The sequence below is a fragment of the Oncorhynchus tshawytscha genome, linkage group LG25 (genome assembly GCF_018296145.1).
Source record: "Oncorhynchus tshawytscha isolate Ot180627B linkage group LG25, Otsh_v2.0, whole genome shotgun sequence".
In the NCBI taxonomy this organism is placed as follows: domain Eukaryota; kingdom Metazoa; phylum Chordata; class Actinopteri; order Salmoniformes; family Salmonidae; genus Oncorhynchus; species Oncorhynchus tshawytscha.
Genome location: NC_056453.1, coordinates 18,678,053 through 18,699,964, shown reverse-complemented (window position 1 = coordinate 18,699,964; position 21,912 = coordinate 18,678,053). Strand labels below are relative to the sequence as shown.

The following is a 21,912-nucleotide window of genomic DNA, read 5'->3' as shown; positions in this document are numbered from 1 at the left end:
GTGAAAGGGGAAACCTTTGAAAATCTCCAGAAGAAATGAGTCGCCCTTTGCCACCACAATGGCCAGATGTTCTAGAACTATAACATGTCTCATTCTTTCCTTTGCTTTAACAGAGCTTGGTAAAGTATATACTATATCTGGCATCCACCATATTTTCTTCACCAGTTTTTTTTCTTCAGATCAGTGCAGATGAAGGACGGGAATTCACTGTAGAACATTGAAATGCAAACTCCCACTAATTTGGTGTTCTAACGTGTAATTCCCTCTTCCTCCAGTACATAGATGACACACTTCCTGCAGAGTCTCCCTACCTGTACGGCCTCCACCCCAACGCTGAGATCGGCTTCCTAACGCAGACGTCTGAGAAGTTGTTCCGGACTGTGCTGGAGATGCAGCCCAGAGACGGAGGGGCCGGAGAGGGCAGTGGGACCACCAGAGATGAGAAGGTAGGGATGGACTAACTGTATGGAGGAGGAGCAATTACGACAGTCATATATGGTAAAACCAGTTTCCTGGACACAGGCTAACAGCCTACACCCATTGAGGTTCTCCATTGAGCATGGTTTTGGAGTCCAGGCTTCATCTGTGACCCAGAAACCGGCCCATAGAGTGTAGAGGAAGTTGGGCCAATGTTAGAGCGATTGCTGCCTCTGAGATTCTAAGTTCTGTGAACTGATTCATATTTTGAAAGTGTCAAACCTGAACCATACTGATTGTAAGGTTAAGAACAAGGTAGTCTTTGGTTTAAGGCTCCATCAGGTCATAGCTCTATAACACCCATCTGGCACTGACAGGAGTGACATAATACAGCACCACGTCACCTCTACCCCCTGACAACCTATATGGGTTACCTTAACTACACTCTCCCAATGTCTGGACAATCTTATTCCCTTGTTCCCAATCCCCATATGCCTTACCTTAAATACACTCCCATGTGTTACCTCAGAAAAACTAGTCCAATGTCTGAAACAAATATGATCATAGTGAATGAGCTCAATCCCCCCCTTACAATCTAAAGCACTCAGAAAAGTGTTATACTTAAGCAATAAGGCCAGAGGGGGTGTGGTATATGGCCAATATACCACGGCTAAGGACTGTTCTTACACACGACGCAAAGCAGAGTGCCTGGACACAGCCCTTAGCCATGGTATGTTGGCCATATACCACAAATCCTGAGCTGCCTTATTGCTATTATAAACTGGTTACCAACGTAACAATAAATGTTTTGTCATACCCGTGGTATACGGTCTGATATACCACGGCTGTCAGCCAATCAGTATTCAGGGCTCCAACCACCCAGTTTATAAATTCCAATACATTATGACCTCACTTTTCTAATATGCAAGCTAGCTTCCTGTTTAATGGGCGTTTGATAGATGTAGAGTAGTGACTTCTCCTTGTGTCCCTACACTATCTCACGCTTTAGTGCTGTCTGACTTTTCATGATATAGAAGTGTGTGTGTGCACATACATGTGGGTGCGTGTTTGTACGTGTGTGTGTGTGTTTGCCTGGGTGTATTATGACGGCTGACCTTTACAACTGAGAAACAGAGATAGTTATGTCTTAACAGATGACAACCAACCCTAGCGAACGATGTCCGTTTGAGCGCTTCCTGTTTGATATGCAGGCTGCCGCGGAGCTGAAGAAGACAGATTCAATATTTGAGCGGAGAATCCATAGTTATGATGACCTCCAATCCTTTGTTCAATGTTTAATCCGTGGATTGATCTCTAGTGCTGGAAAATGTGGACACAGACATAAGCTTTCATCACTTACCCAACGGAAATATGAGACGAGGATTGATTCTCTGGGGATTTGACTTTTATTAAAGACAAACGGCTGCTGTTGTTGCAAATAATTCTCATGAATATTTATACATTTTTTTCTTCCATAATTTTCTTCTCAAGGAGTCATTAGTGCTTGGAATTCTTATCATGTTTACTCGACGGATGTAATCTTTTTTTGATTCCCTACTTTTCAGCAACAAAATGTGACACCGGCACTGAGAAATTCTTGACAATGAACACAATCTATCGTTCCGTCATGAATACCGTCTTCACAATACATCCCCAAATTCAAGGTTAATATTTACCCCCTCTTTTGTGACTGTCTCATCACACACACCACACACACATACACACACCTTTACCCCAGGTACGGTCTGTGTTGGAGGAGATAATGGAGAAGTTACCAGAGGAGTTTAACATGGTAGAGCTGCTGGGGAAAGCTGAGGAGAGGACACCCTACCAGGTGGTGGCGCTGCAGGAGTGTGAAAGGATGAACACACTTACCCAGGAGATAAGGCGATCCCTACGCGAACTCAACCTTGGACTCAAGGTGAGTCAATCAATCAATCATTCTATCAAGGTCAGCCAATCACAAACAGTCTTCTTTGTCTACTTCTTCTACTCACTCCCCCACAGTTACTTTGAGTTAGCTTTGAAGTTCAGATAATTACTTGTTTTGGGGTAAACAATGCCAGTGTTCACCGGTGGTAGGTGGCTGGGCACTGCCAACCGATAGACCACTTCTAAGAAAAATAAACAATGGCATTGGAGTCAACTTCCCCTTTTAGGAATGAAAAATATATTTTTTTATCATTGGGGTAATGAGTCACGCTCTGTTGGTTAAGCCTGTATACAGTAGCTGTAGCAGTCTGGTCTGCTATGTTATTATTCCTGCATAACTTTGTGTCACTAGTATTCCTCTGAAACGCAGGCTGTCTTCTTAAGTAGTGGTGAGTCAGCCCTCTGGCCCCTAGTGTGTGTGCGTGTGCACGTATGCGTGTGTGTATGTGCATGTTTCATCTTAAGTGTTAGTCATAGTGAGGATTTGAGAAACAATGACCTTAAACACTGGAGAGAATGTATTTTTTTAAATACATAAAAGTAAAATGACATTTCATGACATGGCCTGTTCTGGAATCCCAGCTGTATATTAGCTCAGTGTTGTCTTAGCAACGACTGGTTTAGGGTTAAGGCAGGTGGCTATGTGCGTGTGTGAGTGCCTTTTCTAAGGAGTTATGAGCTTCGATGCCTCAACACATTGCCTCTGGTAAATCGCCTCAGTGAGTTAAAAGCTATGTACTTTATTTTACCAGTCAAATGTACTCATATTTCGACTTTACTGTGCAAATAAATTGGAACTATCAGAATCTCAACCTTGGCTGGAAGCATTTGGGGGGTGGGAGGGGGTGTCCTGACTTGTTGAGGGATCTGAGTGATTTGGGGGAGAGTTAAAAGGGTGACTGGTTCAGGGTTAACGCTCTGCAGTAGATGAGATACATCTGGGAACTCTTTATCGCCTCAGTAAAGAAGGGTTATGACGGCGAGACATGAATACATTCATCAGCTAGCTACGGTATCATTCAGTGGAGGACACACTGTGTGTCATAGCCATTTAACTTGTTAGCCTCCATCCATATAATTATTCTGTTTTCTCTTTGGATAGAAATTGAAGAAAGTGAGTGACTGCTTTTGTTTCCGCATGCTTCACCAGCTATGGGTTGCTGTTGCTAGTGGTTACAGGGTGGTATTGCTCAATGACACACAGGATTTACATTTTAGTGTGAAAAAGACAACTCCAATAACTGTGAGATTTCTCCTCAGTGTTCTTGCAGAAATCCACAGGAAAAAGTACATTATTAATTAAAAAGTTGTGTGAATAAAAAATGTGCCTTACTAATAAAACATTTGACACAAACTTATTCCATAATTGACTGCCAATAAACGTTCTCTGAATCTCATTCCCATCGCTTTTTCTGATTGGTTCCTCCCTCTCAGGGAGAGCTGACTATGACCAGTGACATGGAGAGTCTCCAGACGGCCATCTTCCTGGACCTGGTCCCAGAGTCGTGGACCAGACGGGCCTACCCGTCTATGTGTGGCCTGGTCCTGTGGTTCACTGACCTGCTGGGGAGGATCAAGGAGCTGGAGGCCTGGGCCACTGACTTCATCTTGCCCTCAGCCGTCTGGCTGGCCGGCTTCTTCAACCCTCAGTCCTTTCTCACAGCCATCATGCAGGCTATGGCTCGCAGGTAGGTTGGCATGATAATCGATATTACAGAAATATAGTCTGAAAAAGTGGATTCAATGATAGTGCTAACGCAGGCTCGGCACGATCACACATATTATCAGATAATGGAAACAAAACTGTTATTCGCTTTAAAATAATGTGAGAAGTACAGTTTTTCTAATTTCAAAACAGTTTTTTCTGTGAGAATAGAATTCGCCTTGTACCTAGAATTCCCACTGTCAATTATCACGATAAAAGCTGTTCTCACGATACTACTTTTTTAAATATATTTTTTAAATTTCACCTTTATTTAACCAGGTAGGCAAGTTGAGAACAAGTTCTCATTTACAATTGCGACCTGGCCAAGATAAAGCAAAGCAGTTCGACACATACAACGAGACAGAGTTACACATGGAGTAAAACAAACATGCAGTCAATAATACAGTAGAAACAAGTCTATATACGATGTGAGCAAATGAGGTGAGATAAGGGAGGTAAAGGCAGGTGATTGTGATACAACATTCCATGATGTTCCCATGATTCCTCCTGTCAGGAATGAGTGGCCTCTGGACAGGATGTGTCTGCAGTGTGACGTCACCAAGAAGAACAGAGAGGACTTCAGCACTCCTCCCAGGGAGGGGGCCTACGTACACGGACTGTACATGGAGGGAGCTCGCTGGGACACTCAGGTACAGAGAGGGGTTATATAGGGGACATATAGATGACACAAAGGTGACATAGCTAGTGAGACTTGGGTATGTATGTCAGAGGGGGGCCTACGGACATGGACTGTACATGGAAGGAGCTTGCTGGGACACACAGGTGGGGATGTCACCTCATTGAGGAGTCGTGTGGCTGACGTATCAGTGACTTAAGAGTGACATAGTCGTGTTGTGTGTGTGTGTGTGTACATAGGTTTCCCTCCTTCACTGCATGTGTGAAGAGGCTTACAGTCCATACATGGTTAGAGAGGGTAAAGTAGTTATTTAATCAAAGTTTATCTCAAGTTTACTTCAGTTAGTACTGTAGTATGGAATAGTGTGTGCGTGAGTGTGCCAGTCAGGCTTGCTTTTTATTATATGTATGCATCCAGCTCTCCTGCAGGGTCCCAGTGGACCTGTTCATTAGTGAATGTGTCGAGTATGCACTGGCACACTTTAATCACCCTTATGAGTGGCACTGCTGTGTTCTCTCTTTATTAAAAGCTGGAGACAGACAGACAGGGAGGGGTATAGGCAGACAGTCAGACTGAGAGACGAGCAGCGAGGGAGACAGGCGGGCAGTCCGGGAGGGAGGAAGGCAGGCAACGATGGAGACAGTCAGTGTCCTCTCCCGTCCTCTCCCCCTCTCCGCTCCGCTCCTCTCCTCTCTCCTCCTAACTTCTGTCTTGCACTCATATTGGCTCCTCTCATCTCCACTCCTCCTCTCAGCCCTGGGCCAGCACTGTGCCCGTGTAGTGTCAGGGTGTAACGGAGTGTGAACGGGAGTGTGTGCAGCATCCCTCCATCTGGAGCCCGGCTCTGGCACTGCAGCTGTACAAGTCAAAGATTTATGATAAACCAGCTCATCTGTATGAATGAGCCAAGCTACTTATTCAGGGGATGCGGACATCAAAGGCGGGGGAATACACAGTAGCACTCTATGTGTATATAATACAGATCTAGAGATGATAGTGGGGGGATGGGAAGGGTGTGTGTTTGGTACTGTAGCTTATTTGCTTTGTCATTTTTTTGTTGGGGGGGGTTGCAGGTACAATATTCAATTTACACAGTTTATACCACACGTACCTGTAGGCTGCCACTCAAAAGTAAAGAAAAAATAAATACATACAGAGAAATGATCAGAATGATCACACATGATTTAGTAATAATACAATTGGTATGTAAAGAAAAGAGAAACAAAAAGAGGTGGGCCTACACCCCCATCCCATTCCCCACAGCCCAACATGTCTCCGTCCAACCCTCCCCACCTCCCCCCCTCACTTTCCGCTCCTTCCCACCCCCCAGGCGGGGTGGGAAGGTCTCCACCACTTATTGGTTGTCTGTCTCCACCAGTTATCCCCTAAGCCCCCACCCACCCCCCACCAGTTATCCCCTAAGCCCCCACCACCCATCCCCTAAAACCCCACCCGCCCCCACCACTTATCCCCTATGCCCCCACCCGCCCCCACCACTTATCCCCTAAGCCCCCACCCTCACCCTGCCACTTATCCCCTAAGCCCCAACCCCCACTTATCCCCTAAGCCCCCACCCTGCCACTTATCCCATCTATTTGACTGTCAAAATTGCAATAATAAACCATGGGGAATTGTAGCCTCCTCGTCCTTCTGCAGCTTGCCTGCCAATGCATGCTCGTCCCAACCAAGGACCCAAGCTCACTGGCTAAAGTTGGCTAGCTTGCTAGCTAGCTACTTCCAGACACAAATGAGAGAACCCTCCCTCTGACCATTTTACTCACCATAGCAGAGCTGGTTAGGCTGTTTACATGTTATCTAGAGCGTTTTTTACTATAACTTTTTTTTGTCTATGTTTACTGACACCGGTCATATTCAGCAGGTGTTGCGTGTTTCTAAATTCATCAGTTGTTCTGCACTCTGGCACACTCATATGAGAGTGCTCTGAAATCGGAGTAGATAGCCAGAGTGAATTTGCAAACTCAAGACATATGCTAACTGGATAACTGTCGATAAAGTTATTGGTAGCTGTGTATAGTCACCGAAAACGATACGAGAGGAAACATTTTGTTACTCACCCAATCCTTCAATGGCATGACATGACATCCTCCTAGCAATCTAGCTAATGTTAGTCTCTGTGTTTTTAGCTTGCTACATAAATAGGTACGCTAGCCAATTAGCCATGTTATGACTGACTTGTGATCATTGCCCTTGCTTGTTTGATTGTATTGACATTCCCAGCCTTAGTTACATTCGTCAATTTTTGTCCAGAATATTGAGTCGTTGAAACTGAAACAGTGAATCCCAAATGGAGGCAGCAAACAATGTACCAGGCCAGCTGGGATTGACAACCTGATAGCAAATATTTTTTGGACTACCAAGAAATGTATTGGGGAATTATATTAATGCATTGAACTGCATCCATCTATTCTGCCAACAATGCCTTAGTGTACGTCGTGGAACGTCGAGTCCAATATAACCTATTTTTAAAACCTCTTATGGAGTTGATTTTGTAGCATAAACAGTGAATTAGATATTTTTGACTGATATTATGATTGTCTGTTTGTTTCATATCTGGAAAGGAGTTAAAACTCTGTCAGTTCCACTTTAAACATCCAGGTGACTGGATACTTTGTGTGTCAAACGTGACATGTTTTTTTTTTGTTGCAATGGGAAGTAATCGTTGTACATTTTGATTGGGAAATGATTAATGGTTGTGTTTTCTTATGATTGGGACCTACTGGCTTATTATGTCCAGGTGAATGGACTGCTTATTCTTTAACATCATGCTGTGTGTGAATGCTGTCTTTCCGTTGGCCCTATGCAGTGGTATAGTGGTTCCTGGAGAAGGGGGTATACTCAAATGTTACCAAAACGTTCCCAAATGGCCCGCCAGGCGAAGGAAAGGCACCCTGGGTGAAAAGGCCCATGTTTTCCTGTTTTTTGAATGAATTCCCCTATAGATTTTTCAGATATTCACTCTCAATCACTTTTTTTTAATAGAATATCGTATTTAAGTCCACAACAATGCTTAAACCACATCATTCTGACAGGCCCACCAGTGGGTGGGCCTCTGTCCTCCCAGGCCCATCCATGTCTACGCCCCTGTTGCAAACAGGGCATGATGACAATTGCACATCACAAATAGCCTACTAAACAGCACTTCAGACTAAACTTTTTCAGTACCTGGTTTGCATACCCATTGTTGTCTTAGTTAGCGTTTACTGGTAGATATCATAAGTTGAAATGTCTTTCCTACCCTACCGGCTACCGATGTCATTCTTCTGTGAGCTGCTCCATGCCACAACCAGCTGAGAGCTGCACACTCTTTCTGCCTGCGGATGATGTTCCTCTGAAACGAGGCTGTGTGTGCGGCGCGCATGTGAATATATTTCACGTGCTTTGCGTTTGTGTAAGCCGCTGATTGTGTAGGTATGATTTCTCTATTGTAGTACGTAATTGGTAAGTAGTATACCTCCACTACACTACTTTGATACGCATCAATAGGGATTAAGAAGTGATTATACGCAATGCCCACTGAATAAAAGTGTGTATACAGTTTATACCTACAAATAGCCTCCACTACACCACTGGCCCTTGTTTTTTTTTTAACAAAAAGTGCACTCCTACATGAGTATACTAGTATTACGGTTGCTGTCCTTTCAGAATCATGAACCTGGTACACACTGAAGGTCTATAGGTTCACCACTGTACTAACCTGTCACACACTGAAGGTCTATAGCTTCACCACTATACTAACCTGTCACACACTGAAGGTCTATAGGTTCACCACTGTACTAACCTGTCACACACTGAAGGTCTATAGGTTCACCACTGTACTAACCTGTCACACACTGAAGGTCTATAGCTTCACCACTATACTAACCTGTCACACACTGAAGGTCTATAGGTTCACCACTGTACTAACCTGTCACACACTGAAGGTCTATAGGTTCACCACTGTACTAACCTGTCACACACTGAAGGTCTATAGCTTCACCACTATACTAACCTGTCACACACTGAAGGTCTATAGGTTCACCACTGTACTAACCTGTCACACACTGAAGGTCTATAGGTTCACCACTGTACTAACCTGTCACACACTGAAGGTCTATAGCTTCACCACTGTACTAACCTGTCACACACTGAAGGTCTATAGGTTCACCACTGTACTAACCTGTCACACACTGAAGGTCTATAGGTTCACCACTGTACTAACCTGTCACACACTGAAGGTCTATAGGTTCACCACTGTACTAACCTGTCACACACTGAAGGTCTATAGGTTCACCACTGTACTAACCTGTCACACACTGAAGGTCTATAGGTTCACCACTGTACTAACCTGTCACACACTGAAGGTCCTATAGGTTCACCACTGTACTAACCTGTCACACACTGAAGGTCTATAGGTTCACCACTGTACTATCCTGTCACACACTGAAGGTCTATAGGTTCACCACTGTACTAACCTGTCACACACTGAAGGTCTATAGGTTCACCACTGTACTAACCTGTCACACACTGAAGGTCTATAGGTTCACCACTGTACTATCCTGTCACACACTGAAGGTCTATAGGTTCACCACTGTACTAACCTGTCACACACTGAAGGTCTATAGGTTCACCACTGTACTAACCTGTCACACACTGAAGGTCTATAGGTTCACCACTGTACTAACCTGTCACACACTGAAGGTCTATAGGTTCACCACTGTACTAACCTGTCACACACTGAAGGTCTATAGGTTCACCACTGTACTAACCTGTCACACACTGAAGGTCCTATAGGTTCACCACTGTACTAACCTGTCACACACTGAAGGTCTATAGGTTCACCACTGTACTATCCTGTCACTCACTGAAGGTCTATAGGTTCACCACTGTACTAACCTGTCACACACTGAAGGTCTATAGGTTCACCACTGTACTAACCTGTCACACACTGAAGGTCCTATAGGTTCACCACTGTACTAACCTGTCACACACTGAAGGTCTATAGGTTCACCACTGTACTATCCTGTCACACACTGAAGGTCTATAGGTTCACCACTGTACTAACCTGTCACACACTGAAGGTCTATAGGTTCACCACTGTACTAACCTGTCACACACTGAAGGTCCTATAGGTTCACCACTGTACTAACCTGTCACACACTGGAAGACCTATAGGTTCACCACTGTACTAACCTGTCACACACTGAAGATCTATAGGTTCACCACTGTACTAACCTGTCACACACTGAAGGTCCTACAGGTTCACACACTGAAGGCCTATAGGTTCACACACTGAAGGCCTATAGGTTCACACACTGAAGGCCTATAGGTTCACACACTGAAGGTCCTACAGGTTCACACACTGAAGTCCTACAGGTTCACACACTGAAGGTCCTACAGGTTCACACACTGAAGGCCTATAGGTTCACACACTGAAGGTCTATAGGTTCACCACTGCACAAACATGACTATAATAGATATAAAGGCTGTTAAGATACTGTATTCATGTTTCAAGAAAGGAGTGTATATATTTGGCTTGGCGAAGTGGTTTTAGGGCTGACTAAATGGAAGCTGATAATGAGTTTTTTACTTCGCTGGTCTCGGCTGATCTCGGGAAGAAATTATGAGTCCTCACTGTCCGAGATCGAGTCAAGACCTAGTACAAATGTATTCGACACCGAGACAAGACCGAGACACTCAATATGTGGTCTCGAGACCGTATTAGTACAACACTGGAAAATAGGTTTATATATTTTGTTTGTATGTACAGCACATGGCCAAAAGTATGTGGACACCCTTTCAAATTAGTGTATTCAGCTATTTCAGCCAGACCCGTTGCTGACCAGTGTATCTCCATAGACAAACATTGGCAGTAGAATGGCCCGTAGTGAAGAGCTCAGTCACTTTTAACGTGGCACCGTCATAGGACGCCACCTTTCCAACAAGTCAGTTTGTAAAATTTCTGCCCTGCTAACGCTGCCCCGGTCAACTGTAAGTGCTCTTATTGTGAAGTGGAAACGTCTAGGAGCAACAGCGGCTCAGCCGCTAAGTAGTAGGCCACACAAGCTCACAACACGGAACCGCCGAGTGCTGAAGCGCATAGCACATAAAAATTGTCTGTCCTCGGGTGCAACACCCACTACCGAGTCCCAAACTGCCTCTGGAAGCAATGTCAGCACAAGAACTGCTCGCCCGGAGCTTCATGAAATGGGTTTCCATGGCCGAGCAGCCACACACAAGCCTAAGATCACCATGCGCAATGCCAAGCGTCGACTGGAATGGTATAAAGCTCTTCGCCATTGGACCCTGGAGCAGTGGAAACACGTTCTCTGGAGTAATGAATCAGGAGGAATAATGGTCTGGGCTGTTTTTCATGGTTCGGGCTAGGCCCCTTAGTTCCAGTGAAGGGAAATCTTAACCATACAGCATACAATGACATTCTAAACGATTCTGTGCTTCCAACTTTGTGGCAACAGTTTGGGGAAGGCCCTTTCCTGTTTCATCAGGACAATGCTCTGTGTACAAAGCGAGGTCAATACATACATTTTTTGGGGGGATTGGTGTGGAAGAACTTGACTGCCCTGCACACAGCCCTGACCTCAACAACATCAAACACCTTTGGGATGAATTGGAACGCTGACTGCGAGCCAGGCCTAATCGGCTAACATCAGTGCCCGACCTCACTAATGCTCTAGTGGCTGAATGGAAGCAAGTCCCCGCAGCAATTTTCCAACATCTAGTGGAAAACCTTCCCAGAAAAGTGGAGGCTGTTGCAGCAGCAAAGGGGGGACCAACTCCATATTAATGCCCATGATTTTGGAAGGAGGTGTACGACGATCAGGTGTCCACATACTTTTGGCCATGTAGTTTAAGTGTTGGGCTTTATAGATTGTTTATATGTATGTGTTGGGCTTTACAGTCATGCACCTGAGCTGAATTTCGAGTCTGAATACTTATGTAAATAAGGTATTTCTGTTTTTTATTTTTAATACATTTGCAAACATTTTTAAAAACCTGTTTTTGCTTTGTCATTTGTCATCTAAAAATGCCAAGGTCATATTTGTCCATATTCTGTTCCAGTTAAAGGGTTGTTCAGATTCACTTAGATCTGTGGAAGTACAGTAGCTTATAAATAAGATACACTATAGCCAGTTTTGTCTTTGCAACAACTAAATATCTATTCTCTCCTAATGGTGACGGTTGCTGTTATCGTTTTATATTTCTATCAACCCCATACACCTTCAAGAAGATGATTGTAATGAATGTCAATGAGATGGGGCGGCGTCTTTTACGACCCTCATTATTCCTATTTACCTAAATACACATAAAGCTATCAATGTTTAAAAGAATGCAAACATTTTTTTACCGACTGCTGATGCAATTAGGGCTGTAATTCAGACGGACGTCATAAAGTGGCTTCGTCTCTTCGTCCTCCAAGCTTCTCCTCCAAAGTCATTAGGATTTACATTTGTTTCCTGGAGTCAGCTAGCTTCGTGGTAGAACTTCTGTCTCCTGGACACTAAGTGGAGAGAGGATTAATTAGTGAGATGGACCGCTCTGTTTCCTGTTTGAGCGTGTTTGGAAAGTCTGCTCTGAAAGGCAGGAGAAGACAGGATAACTTCAGACTTATAGTGACTTTCACACACTGTTCAAGGGTACCCCAAATATTGAGCCCCTAAATTGTCCTTCTGCCAACTCAGTTAGATTAATTTAATTACATTTGCTGTATTGTTTAAGAATGATTTAATTCAGTTTGACCAAATACAACCTTCAGGAAATAAAATAGCTTTAGTTATATGGTAATACTTAATTTTCACATTATTCCTGTTGTTTGTCTTAAGGGCACCTACACTGAAGAAAAGTGTATAGTTGAGATACTTTTTTCTCAAAGACCATGTCATTGTCCTCTCTCCCTCTCCCACCAGGCTGGTATGATGGTGGATGCCCGTCTGAAGGAACTGACCCCCACCATGCCCGTCATCTTCATCAGAGCCATCCCTGTGGACAAGCAGGAGGTGCGTAACGTCTACCAGTGTCCTGTCTACAAGACCAGACAGAGAGGACCCACCTATGTATGGACCTTCAACCTCAAGACCAAAGAGAACCCTTCCAAGTGGACCCTAGCTGGGGTGGCCCTGCTACTGCAGATCTAAATGCAAGTTGTATCTTGTTTTTGTAGATCCAAAGTTCTAAACATACTGTGACGTTTCGGTCAGAGACCTTCATCAGACATAATCTTGCCAGCCAACTTCAGAATGGAGTCGATTTGACTGACCTTTTCCTTTGCACATAAACATGAACCTAGCTAACTGTACAGCACACTTATCAGACCGTCTTTTAATAGTTGTTACTAGTTGAGTTCTAGATTGATCTCACTTGTCGAAAGGAGGAAATGTTCCTGTCAAAATGAGGAACGAAGTGAGAAGGTTCAAAAGAAAGATTTATTATATCTTAAAGAGAAGAGAAACCCTACACCAAATAGATAGGTTTGTCCTGTAATACTTAAATCAGTATAATCCAAAAATAATCTACTCTGGAGATCTCAAATAGTAGTTTCTTCTTTTTTAAAACACCAATTTTGTAGAATAAAGACTTTTATACTGAACCATCCAAGAGTGCAGTCAGGTGATTTGCGTTCACTGCGTTGTTCCTCTTTCCCCTCCATTTTCTCTCATCTACAGTCATTCTCTCTAACTTTCTCAAAGCAGTCTTCTCCACCAACCACCTCCTTCCTAAATAACCTTCCCAACTCTAAAGCTCATTCTGCAGTCTCACATATGTATACCCATCCATTGCACCCAGACATGTGCAGACTGCACACATACACACTCACTCACACGGACACCATAAAAGGATCACGAGGAGGGATTCATTTTATCGTGGTGGTGTATAAGTTATGATGCCTCAGCTATCTCTATTTCGCTCTCTTTCTCTCTCATCAGCTCCGTCTCCCTGGTGTCTCCTTTATCCAGTTATTGGAGGGCCTTAACAAAGCACCATGAGACAGAAAGGCATGAGGAGGAGGGATGGAAAGAGGGAGGAAAATGAAGAAAGCAATAATGCAATGGGAGGCAATCTATGTAGAACTTGCAAATTACACCTTCAGGTAGTGTTATGAAAATAGATTGTACCTTTGCCTATGTGGCGCATACCGGTATACACAGTACAGATGATGCATGGGACTCAGGAGAAATTATTACCCTCTTATAAGCTTAGAAGAAATAATTCAAAGTGCTTTTGAAGTGCTGCGTTTTTGTTGACTCTTTCTATTCTATGAGCTCTTTGGACCAAAGAGAAAGTTAGCACTTATCTGCCTTCAAACAATACTGTTGTGTCTCGTGGGTTTCATAACCACACCTTTATAAAAATGCAATAATGATGAGACGGGAGACAGGAATCAGTTCAACCATTTATCTGGAACGTGCTAGGTCTAGAACACATACAACACCATCATGCTTTGCGGCACACCCCCAATACACCACACCTTCTCCCCTTCGACTTAAATTGTAACCATTGTGAACAACAGTCCTGAAAAGTTGACCTTGAGCCCCCAGGTGAAAACAGAGTGTAACAGTTCTGGATGACTCACGACTGGTGTTTCTGTCAATGTAGCTTTACTCAACAGTAACTGATCTACGTGCCTTCTCCAGATGACATCCTCTGCAGTCTCGACAGTGTAGGACACAGGACCAGTCTGAGCAATGACTGTAGCAGGAACCCACTTTGTTCCGCTGAGGTAGTTCCTAGCTAAGAGTTTCTCCAGGATTAAAAGCTTGGTCCTTGTTTGCAGTTCATGATGTTTGACTTGGCTCTCCTGTTGACATTGCATTGTCTCCTTTGCTTTCGGAGGTTTGTGTAGGTTGATGCTTGTGCGTTGCTCTCTCTTCATGAGTAGCTATACAGACGAACCCTTGGTTGTTGCGTGAGGTGTGTTCCTGTAGGATAGCAGAAAGCTGTTCGAGCGTTGGTGCAGTGTTCCTTCCTAAGACGCTTTTAAGGCCTGTTTCATGGTCTGTACGAATTAACCTCTCCGCCAGCCCGTTGGTTGATGGATGTGACGGGTGGATCTGATGTGCTATATGCCTTTCACCTGTAGGAACGTGGCCAATACTTGGGACAGCTGCGGCCCGTTGTTGCTAACAAATTGGAGTGGCAATCCAAACCTACTAAACACTTCTCCAAGCTTCTCGATGGTCTTCTCAACAGTAGTAGACTTCATGATGGCAACCTCTGGCCACTACCTATCAGTATCCACAACCACAAGAAACATTCTGTCTTCGAATGGACCTGCGAAGTCTACATTTATGCATTGCCACACCTCTAGCCAATCCCACGGATGAAGAGGTAGAAGTTGAGGTACATTGCAAACCTTCTGACATGAGGAATATGCTTTCTCCTCAATGCTTCCATCCAATCCAGACCACCAGAAGTAGCTTTGTGCGATTTCCTTAATGTGAACCATTGCACAATGACCTGAGTGTAACTGTTTCCTCTGGTTTCCTCTGTGAAGGCGGAAGGATAACGCTCCTCTCTGCCTATTGGCTACTTGGCTTATTCAAGACCATCTCAAAATAAAACACTGCCCCTTTAAGACATAAAAAAACCTCTTAACCTGACTCTCTTTTCAAAGATGGTTAGAAATGCACACATCTTGTAGAAAACAACCACCTTGATTACTCTCCCTTTATTTAGCCCTCAGTAGCCTCAGTCATTATTTGTTTCGGTACGTTACATTGAAAGTGGCTAATATTGCATTGATTTAATCACAATTCCAACAGTAGAGTGAAAAATGGATAGTTTTAACTAATCTTGTGCTTCTCTGCCGGGCTGATATTTCTTGTACGCAGCAGTCCGAGGGGAGCTGTGTGCCCGAGCACGCGCTCAGCTTAGAGGAAACATTGGTTCCATATATAACCCTCTGACATGGGACACAACTGTTCCTACACCATATGGATTAGAATCACAAGCTAGTTGGCTGGGCAATGCAGCTTTGAATTGTGTCAGTGCCGCAGATTTCAGTAGTGTTTCCTTGGTTTTCACGAATGATTCTTAGCATTGTTCTGTCCATTTCCATTTTTTGTCCTGACAAAGAAACTGATGCCGTGGCTTCAGCTTCATTGCTGAGCTTGGGATAAAGCATCGGTAGCAATTCAGTAACTCCAGGAGGATATATGCTGATGTTGTCTTGGACATTCTAACGTTCTGAGGAGCTGGGATCTCCAAGATAGACTTGTCATTGGACGGAGCCTTGTGGAGGCCCGTAGATGCGATGACGGGTATGAGGTATTCAACCAATGATTGGAAGAATGCACATTTGTCCTGACAAACTCGCAGCCTGTAGTCCTTCAATCTCTGTAAGGTCACATTCGAGTTCTGTAGATGATCTTCTTCATCCTTTCCAGTAACGCGGATGTCATCCAGGTAGCATTATGCTCCTGGCAATCCACTCAAGATCGGGTCCATTGTCCTCTGGAACAGAGGTGGCGCACTTGTGATTCCAAATGGTAGATGACAGTACTTGAAGAGCCCCGTGTGTGTCACGATGGTCAGCAGCGCATTTAACTTTTCATCTACTCGATTTTGAGGAACTTTTGACCCCCAGCTATGCCCTTGAAAAGGTTGTCAATGTGTGGTAGCGGATACTGCTCAGCGGACAACACAGGGTTAACTGTGACTTTAAAGTCTCCACATATCCTGATTCCCTCCTTAAGGACTGATACAATGGGTGTTGCATATTCACTCATGCTGACTGGCTCCAGTACTTTGTTCTTGACTAACGTGCCCTCGACTTTTGGTCTGATAGCTATGGGTTGTGCTTTCAGAAACTTTGGGATCTTGTCTGGTTTAATGCTAAGCTTCACTGTAATGTCTTTCATGCAACCCAGCTCTCCATTAAAGACTCCTCCATGTTTTTTTCAAGACGGCGGGTAAGATATGTGTCTCCATGTATTATTGTAGACACTAATGGCCAGTCCAGTGTGATTGCCTCCACCCACGAATGTCCCGGTAGGGATGGATAGTCTCCTTTCACGAAGTAGAATGACAGCTTTTCAGTTTGTCAGTTTAATTGTCCGGTGACCTCAGTGATGCCTCTCACGGCAACAGATTCACTTGCGTAAGTCTGGTTGAAGTGGAAGGTGTTTGAGTTGAGTTTATTTTATTTTTACAGGGACAGTGCACATTAATCGACGTTTCAGTAAAAGTGACTGTTTTAGCCAGCCGGCTAATTTTCAACCGCAGTCCCTGGGCAGGTTATTAAAAACAATTACAATATAGACAATAGCAACATAGGACAAGCAAGACATAGCATACAGACAGAGCAACATAGAACAAAAAGCAGCAAGACAAGCAAGTTTCAGTGTCTTTTTGTAGACTGGGTCTGACACGAGATACAGCTGCCCCCGTGTCAATCTCCATTCACACTGGTTGCCTCTCTAGCAACTGAGAGACATGGTAGCCGTGCGGTCCCCCAGCAACAGTCAGTACATTCAGTGACTTCCTCGTCTGATGAGTAACTCACCTCGGTGTTCTCTTGCTCAACAGCGTGAACATGTCCCTTTTTCCTTCGTTGGAATGTCTCTTTCTTGTTTTCAGTCTTTAATGTTTTCTGTGAGCTCCTTTTGTTTCTGCAGGCTCGCTTGATGTGGCCCGTTTTACCACAGGCCCAGCAATCCATGTCCTTATACCAGCATGTAGATGCCTAATGTCCCGCCGTGCCACAGCGGAAGCATGTGCCTTGATTTCCCTGCCTCAGATTTTCAGTTGCAACTCTGTGCCCTCGTCCTGATGAACTCGACTGCCGGGCTTCGTGAAGCAGCTACTTGACATCATGAAGTGCAGCATAATAACGTTTGGTACCTCATGAATTATATAGCTTCTGAAATGGTACAGGAGGGATGGGTTTTCGGCAATAGCGAGTTACAACCCATGAGTCTTTAAAGGTCAAAAACAGCATGGCCATTCATATTTCATTATTTAGGGAGAGCTTCTGGCATGGAAGTGTGGGGCGAGAATGTTAGAATATTGGGGTTGGTTGGGAAAGATTCTTATCAAAAGGGGCTCCTGCTCAGAATGGCAAAGAAGGTAGCTTTAATCATCTTCTGAGCCACACGTCAGCCGGTTGCTAGGTTACAGGTCAGTTCTGAGAAACTGCTAATGTGAAAAGCTTGCAATGGTTTGCTGTATGTAACATGAAAGCAAGTGACATACTCATTTGAAGGAAATGGCTGCAGTTCTTCAGTTGCCTTCGGTAATGACAGGGATCATGCGATGCATTTTTCCCTTGCCCCAGGCCCCTTTGCAATCATTCATACATTATCTTCAGACATGCAAAACTAAATCAGGAGTCAAACGTTATCACCTCCAGCACTGCACAGTCACATTCAGATACTGTAGTAGCAGGTCATGAAAGAATGGAAGCTTAATATTGTACCCCAATAATACCCATAGAGTTTAACCCCCTTCCTCCTTTTTCAGTTTTCATAATATGTTTTTCTTCTTTTTAAAGCTAGACATTGATGTTCATTATAAAATGTCACTTGTTCTCTGAAATACTTTCTGTGAAAACAGCAGGGAAGGTGGCAGCCATGACGGCAAGCTTCTTCAATAACGAGCAAGTGCTACCTGGGGGGTTTCTGATTTGTTTTGTTTTTACCAAGCAAAAATGATTGGATGCCAACTTCAGTATTATATTTACTTGTATAACTTAAATAACCATTTATCAATAGTATTATCAGATATTAACAGCAGCAAAATGTTCCATCAGACTTTTATTTTGCTCTTTATCCTGAAGTAACAGGTTTGGTTATGTTTCCACTTGCCACTGCAGAAATATGTGTTCAATGTTTATGTATTTCTATTGGTTGGTTCAAGTCAATAAGTTGTTATGTCATTGGCTACGCTTGAAGACAGGGGGAGATTGCGAATGTCAATTCTTCCCAGTCTGATATTTACATGCAAGTGGTAAGTCACGTTCTGAAATCGTGCATTCTATTTACGTATTTACAATGTGTATGAGTTCACTATGTACTTTTCCTGATATATATATATATATATATATATATATATATATATATATATATATATATATATATATACATACACACACACACACACACACACACACACACACACACACACACACACACACACACACACACACACACACACACACACACACACACACACACACACACACACACACACACACACGTGCACAGTACCAGTCAAAAGTTTGGACACACGTACACATTCAAGGGTTTTCCTTTATTTTTACTATTTTTGAAATTGTAGAATAATAGTGAAGACATCAAAACTATGAAATAACACATAAGGAATCATGTACTAATCAAAAAAGGGTTTAGCAAATATAAATATGTTTGAGATTTGAGATTCTTCAAAGTATCCAACTTCTGCCTTGATGACATCTTTGCACGCTCTTGGCGTTCTCTCAACCAACTTCATGAGGTCGTCACCTGGGATGCATTTCAATTAACAGGTGTGCTTTGTAAAAAGTTAATTTGTGGAATTTCTTTAGTTCTCAATGCGTTTGAGACAGTTGTGTTGTGACAAGGTAGGGATGGTACACAGAAGATAGCTCTATTTGGTAAAATACCAAGTCCATATTATGGCTAGAACAGCTCAAGTAAGCAAAGAGAACTGACAGTCCATCATTCTTTTAAGACATGAATGTCAGTCAATCCGGAAAATGTCAAGAACTTTGACCGTTTCTTCAAGTGCAGTCGCAAAAACCATCGAGTGCTATGATGAAACTGGCTCTCATGAGGACCACCACAAGAGAGGAAGACCCAGAGTTACCTCTGTTGCAGAGGATAAGTTCATTAGAGTTACCAGACTCAGAAATAGCCCAAATAAATGCTTCAGAGTTCAAGTAACAGACACATATCAACATCAACTGGTCAGAGTAGACTGTGTGAATCAGGCCTTCATGGTCGAATTGCTGCAAATAAACCACTACTAAAGGACACCAATAATAAGAAGAGACTTGCTTGGGCCAAGAAACACGAGCAATGGACATTAGACCGGTGGAAATCTGTCCTTTGGTCTGATGAGTCCAAATGTGCGATTTTTGGTTCCAACTGTCGTGTCTTTGTGAGACGCAGAGTAGGTGAATGGATGATCTCCACATGTGTGGTTCCCACCGTGAATCATGGAGGAGGAGGTGTGATGGTGTGGGGGTGCTTTGCTTGTGACACTGTCTGGGATTTATTTAGAATTCAAGGCGCACTTAACCAGCATGGCTACCACATCATTCTGCAGCGATACGCCATCCCATCTGGTTTGTACTTAGTGGGATTAACATTTGTTTTTCAACAGGACAATGACCCAACACACCTCCTGGCTTCCACAATCACCTGACCTCAATCCAATTGAGATGGTTTGGGATGAGTTGGACTGCAGAGTGAAGGCAAAGCAGCCAACAAATGCTCAGCATATGTGGGAACTCCTTCAAGACTGTTGGAAAAGCTTTCCAGGTGATGCTGGTTGAGAGCATGCCAAGAGTGTGCAAAGCTGTCATCAAGGCAAAGGGTGGATACTTTGAAGAATCTCAAATATAAAATACAATTAGATTTGTTTAACACTTTTTTGTATACTTCATGATACCATATGTGTTATTTCATAGTTTTGAAGTCTTCACTATTATTCTACAATGTAGAAAATAGTAAACAAAGAAAAACCCTTGAATGAGTCAGTGTGTCAAGCTTTTGACTGGTACTGTATATACAGAACAAAAATATAAATGCAATGTGCAACAATTTCAAAGGTTTACAGATAAAGAAAATCAGTCAATTGAAATAAATCAATTAGGCCATAATGTATGGATTTCACATGACTGGGAATACAGATATACATCTGTTGGTCACAGACACCATATAGAAAAGGTAGGGACATGGATCAGAAAACCAGCCAGTATCTGGTGTGACCGCCATTTGTCTCATGCATCGCGACATATCTCCTTCAAAGAGAGTTGATCAGGCAGTTGAATGTGGCCTGTGGAATGTTGTCCCAGTCCTCTTTAATGGTTGTGGGAAGTTGCTGGATATTGGCGTGAACTGGAACACGCTGTCGTACACGTCGATCCAGAGCATCCCAAACACCCTCAATGGGTGACATGTCTGGTGAGTATGCAGGCCATTTTCAGCTTCCAGGAATTGTGCACAGATCCTTGCGACATTTGTCCTCAAGATCTTGTCACTGTATCTCTTTGCATTCTAATTGCCATCGATAAAATACAATTGTGATTGTTGTCCTTAACATATAGCTGCCCATACCATAAACCCGAAGCCACCATGGGTCACTCTGTTCACAACGTTGACAGCAAACCGCTCGCCCACACAACGTCATACATGTGGTCTGCGATTGTGAGGCCAATTTGGCGTACTGACAAATTCTCTAAAATGACGTTGGAGGCGGCTTATGGTAGAGAAATTAACATTCAAATATCTGGCAACAGGTCTGCTGGACATTCCTGCAGTTAGCATGCCAATTGCACGTACCCTCAAAACGTGAGACATCTGTGGCATAGTGCTGTGTGACAAAACTGCACATTTTAGAATAGCGTTTTATTGTCCCCAGCACAATGTGCACCTGTGTAATGATTATGCTGTTTAATCAGCTCCTTGATATACCGGATCCATCAGGTAGATGGATTATCTTAGCAAAGGAGAAATACTAACAGGGATGTAAACAAATGTGTGCACAAAATTTGAGAGAAATAAGCTTTTTGTGCATATGGACAATTTCTGGCATCTTTCATTTAAGTTCATGAAACATGGGACCAACACTTTACATGTTACGTTTAGATTTTTGTTCAGTGTGTATATATACAGTATATACAGTGCCTTCAGAAACTATTCACACCCCTTTACTTTTTCCACATTTTGATGTGTTACAGACAGAATATATAATTTATTAAATTGGGATATTTTGTCACTGGCCTACACACAATAACCTATAATGTCAAAGTGGAATTATGTTTTTTGCAAGTGTTCAACACCTTTGTCATGGCAAGCCTGAATATGTTCAGGAGTAAAAATGTGCTTAGCAAGTCACATGAGTTGCTTGGACTCATTGTGTGCAATAATGGTGTTTTACATGATTTTTGAATGACTACCTCATCTCTGTACCCCACACATACAATGATCTGTAAGGTCCCTCAGTCGAGCAGTGAATTTCAAGCACAGATTCAAACCAGGGAGGTTTC

At 43.3% G+C, this 21,912-nt stretch overlaps 1 protein-coding gene across 1 annotated transcript in view; it reads left to right on the top strand.

Annotated features, from left to right (window-relative positions):
- Positions 1-13,287, top strand: part of dnah9 (dynein, axonemal, heavy chain 9) — a 127,189-nt gene extending 113,902 nt beyond the window's left edge. The window contains exons 72-76 of the mRNA XM_042306070.1: positions 276-446; positions 2,156-2,338; positions 3,784-4,037; positions 4,569-4,704; positions 12,614-13,287. Coding sequence (XP_042162004.1) covers positions 276-446; positions 2,156-2,338; positions 3,784-4,037; positions 4,569-4,704; positions 12,614-12,841 — 972 coding nt within the window. The 3' untranslated portion in view covers positions 12,842-13,287. The remainder of the gene's footprint in view (positions 1-275; positions 447-2,155; positions 2,339-3,783; positions 4,038-4,568; positions 4,705-12,613) is intronic.
- Positions 13,288-21,912: the final 8,625 nt, after the last annotated feature.